Source organism: Chenopodium quinoa, unplaced genomic scaffold (genome assembly GCF_001683475.1).
Source record: "Chenopodium quinoa cultivar QQ74 unplaced genomic scaffold, ASM168347v1, whole genome shotgun sequence".
Taxonomy (NCBI): Eukaryota; Viridiplantae; Streptophyta; class Magnoliopsida; order Caryophyllales; family Amaranthaceae; genus Chenopodium; species Chenopodium quinoa.
In genome coordinates this window covers 18,997-22,799 of record NW_018742334.1, presented here as the reverse complement: position 1 = coordinate 22,799, position 3,803 = coordinate 18,997, and the positions used below count along the sequence as shown (strand labels likewise).

Below are 3,803 nucleotides of genomic sequence, written 5' to 3'. Positions count from 1 at the left end.
CAATGCATCTGCTTGTGTATTCTGAGCTCTCGGGACCAGCTTAATTTCAAAATGTTCCAGATTGGCCGTTATTGCCTTTAACTTGGCTAAGTATGCCATCATTGTTTGCTCTTTGGCCTCATACGTACCATCAAACTGACTTGCTACTAGCTGTGAGTCGGTTGTCAACTCAATCCGTTTTGCCTCAACAACTACACAAAACTGTACTCACGCTAAGGATGCTTCGTATTCGGCTTCATTATTTGAGGCTTTGAATTTAAACTTGATAGCGTATTCGAATATGTCTCCTTACGGGGAGACCATAACAATACCGGCCCCTGAACCAGTTGACGCCGAGGAACCGTCAACAAAGATTTTCCATACCCTGACAACTTCTTCTTCTTCTGTGTAGGATGTTTTAACAATGAAGTCAGACAACGCCAAAGCTTTTATCGACACTCTCGGCTTGTAAACTATCACATACTCGACAACTCTACCATCCATTTGAGCAATCTTCCAGATGTTTCCATCCTCTGCAAAGACTTCTCTAACGGTTAATTCGTTAGGATTTCAATGGTGTGTGCATCGAAGTATGGTTGCAGCTTTCGTGCGGCTATGACTACCGCATACGCAATTTTTTCCACCAGGGGATATCGCCTCTAGGCCGCATTCAAGACATGGCTCACAAAATAAATAGGCATTTGAGTTTTCTTCCGTTCCACTAGCAGTACTGCCACGACTGTCTTTGGGGATGCCGAGATATACAGCTGCAGGCTCTCTCCTTGTTCTGGCCTTTCTATAGTCGGTAGGGACCTTAGATGGTTTTTTACCACCTCCAACGCCTTTGCATGCGCTTCTCCCCAGACGAATGTTTTATTTTGACAGAGAACCACAAAGAACGATAAGGCCTTATCACCTGATTTGCTGATAAACCTTGTCAGCGCCGCCATGCGGCCGGTAAGCTTCTGTATGTCTTTTATTGACTTTGGTTGTGGCAAGCTAAGGATAACTTCAATTTTTATCTGGGTTTGCATCTATCCCCCTTTTACTAACTATGAATCCCAAAAAGTTCCCCGATCGAACTCCAAAGACACACTTCTCTGGATTTAGTTTCATCCGGTAGTGGCGCAGGGTTTCGAATGTTTCTCTTAGATCTGTAACGTGATCCGTGGCTAGTCGGCTTTTTTACAATAGAATCGTCAACATATACTTCTACGTTCCTCCCTTTCTGATTTGCGAAGACCTTGTCTACTAGCTTTTGATACGTGGCCCCTACATTTCGCAACCCAAATGGCATTACCCTATAACAGAAGACGCCGACATCAGTGATAAAAGCCGCTTTGGTCCTATCGGGCTCGTACTGGCTGACTTGATGATAACCAAAAAACGCATCCATAAAGCTAAGCAGGGCATGGCCGGAAGTTGAGTCTACCAGCCTATCTATCCTGGGCAGCGGATAGCAATCCTTCGGGAAAGCTTTATTTAGATCTGTGAAGTCCACACACATTCTCCATTTTCCTGACGACTTTCTCACCATGACCACATTTGCTAACCATTCTGGATACGTGCAAGGCTCGGCTTGTATGGCCTCAATATTTTCTGTCGAGAAATTCCGCTTCTTCTGCCTAACCGGCCTGGCCTTCATGTCCACATTCAACTTATGTACCATAACGTCTGGGTGGATCCCAGGCATCTCGTCTGCCGAGAAGGCAAACACATCTGCATTTTCTCGTAAAAGTTCCACGAAGTAGCATCGTGTATCGACATCCATATCGGACCCAATTCGTACTACTCTCCCGAGACTCCTGGTTGTAGCTCAATTTTGACGGTTTCCCCTCCCGACGAAGGACGGGGGACCGTCATTGGCCGAGTATCAAAGTTCTCCATTGCCAGGTCGTGTGTGGACGGTGTTCGCTCCCTTTTTTTGGGTTATCTGCTGAATGGTGGGTTGCCAGTTTGGTTGCTTTAGAGCTGTTACATAACACTCCCTGGACATTGTCTGACCTCCTCTAATGCGTTCTGTTCTCCCGAGATTTGACACGTACACCATCGTCAGATGATATGTTGAAACCACTCCTTGTATGTCATGAATCAGCGGTCTGCCGACAATAGCGTTGTATGCTAAGGGTACATCGATTATCAAAAATTCTGTCATAACATCTCTGGCTGCCATACCTTCACCAATTCTAACCTACAAAGCGATGCTACCCTCTGGTCTGACTGTGGACCCTTTAAAACCAATGGCTGGATATGACACCAGCGTCAAATACTTCTGGCCTATCCTCATTGCGTCAAATGCCTCTGCGAACAAAATGTTAGCTGAGCTTCCTCCATCGACTAACACGTGCTTGATGTCGGCTACATTAATCGTCAGTATTAGAACCAAAGGATCATCGTTAGGAAAGACTATGCTTAAACATCTGCTTCCGAGAAAGATACTGAAGGGATTGAGGCTAGCCTGGGTCGCTCCTCTATCCCTAGTGCATTCACTGTATGCCTGTGTTCTGACAGACTCTTTTTCGCCCCGTTGACTGAGCCCCCATGCACTGGACCGCCGATAATAACCTCTATTGTGATTTTGGGGCCTGATGTGTTACTGCCCTGCCGGTATTCCCCAGCGTGATTACGCCGATAAGTGTCGTCCTGCATGGACGAGTCACCCTGCTTTCGGTACTCGGTTTTCCTGGGTTGTGAAGTTTGCTGCCGGCTTGACCTTGCTTGGTATTGCGATAAGTGCCCTTTTCTGATGAGGTCTTCTATATTTTCCTTCAACTGAGTACATTCTTCGGTGTAATGACCGACATCCCTGTGAAACATGCAATACTTCTTTGCATCTCGACCCTTAGTTATCATCGGTGCCGGTCGACTCCAGTCTTCTTTGTGCTGATTTATTGAATATATAGCGACTCTGGGCGTATTCAACTGTGTGTAACTACTGTACCGGCCTAGACCTTTTGCTGGCCTAACGGTTCTCTGTTGATTTTGCTGTTGCTGTCTGTTCATCCCACCAGCATAAGAGTTAGGTGCAATATTGTCGTTTTGCCTTTGAGAGGGTCCAGGTGATGCTATCTAACTGCTAGTCTTCAATAGCTCCTCACTCTTTATGTATTCATGGGCTTTACCAAATGCCACACCCAAATTCGGGAAAGATTTCCTCGCCATGTATTTCTTGAAGTCATTATCACCTAAGCCACTCATTAAAGCCATCACAACTATTTCTTGTTGTAATTTTGGTATTGTATTGGCCTTGTTGTTGAATCGTCTTATGAAGTCCCTAAGCGACTCATCCTTCCTCTGCTTTACTGCCATAAGCTCTCCAGAAGTTCTTTGTCTAGCGTTGTTGGTGATATATTGGCCGGTAAACAGCTCGACCAAGGTATCAAAGTAGTCAATTGAACCGGGTTCCAAATTAGAAAACCAGTCCGAAGCAGGACCCGTTAACGTTGTTGGAAATACTTTGCACCACACCGCGTCGGTGATGGTATACAACATGTGGCTTTCGAAGGCCGCTACATATCGTTTGGGGTCCCCTTTGCCGTCGAACGTACATGACGACATTTTTATTCTTTCCATTTGCTGGTCAAGTACTTCCTGGGTAAATGTGGATATCCGCGGCCTGACTATAGCTCTGGATATACGTCTTACCGGCCCGTTGCTAACTTCATGCCTGTGAGACCCAGAGTCCCCTATCTGCGTATCATGGGTGGGCTGGCGTTCGTTTGGAATGATTACCTCTCGGCCTTATGGCTGAGGTGGTGGTTGTTGTCCCGCTTGATTAAACTAACTCTCCAGGTTCACAACCACAGGTATTGCCGGTGTGTTCA

General features: G+C 46.1%; 1 protein-coding gene across 1 annotated transcript; it reads right to left on the bottom strand.

Annotated features, from left to right (window-relative positions):
- Positions 1-3,048: 3,048 nt before the first annotated feature.
- On the bottom strand, positions 3,049-3,537 carry LOC110693159. Its single transcript, XM_021870285.1, has one exon. It carries the CDS (start codon positions 3,535-3,537, stop codon positions 3,049-3,051), a length of 489 nt encoding a protein of 162 aa, XP_021725977.1.
- Positions 3,538-3,803: the final 266 nt, after the last annotated feature.

Bases quoted from the DNA above. Each gene is read 5' to 3' on its own strand.
- LOC110693159 (XM_021870285.1), bottom strand. From the start codon at position 3,537: ATGTCGTCATGTACGTTCGACGGCAAAGGGGACCCCAAACGATATGTA.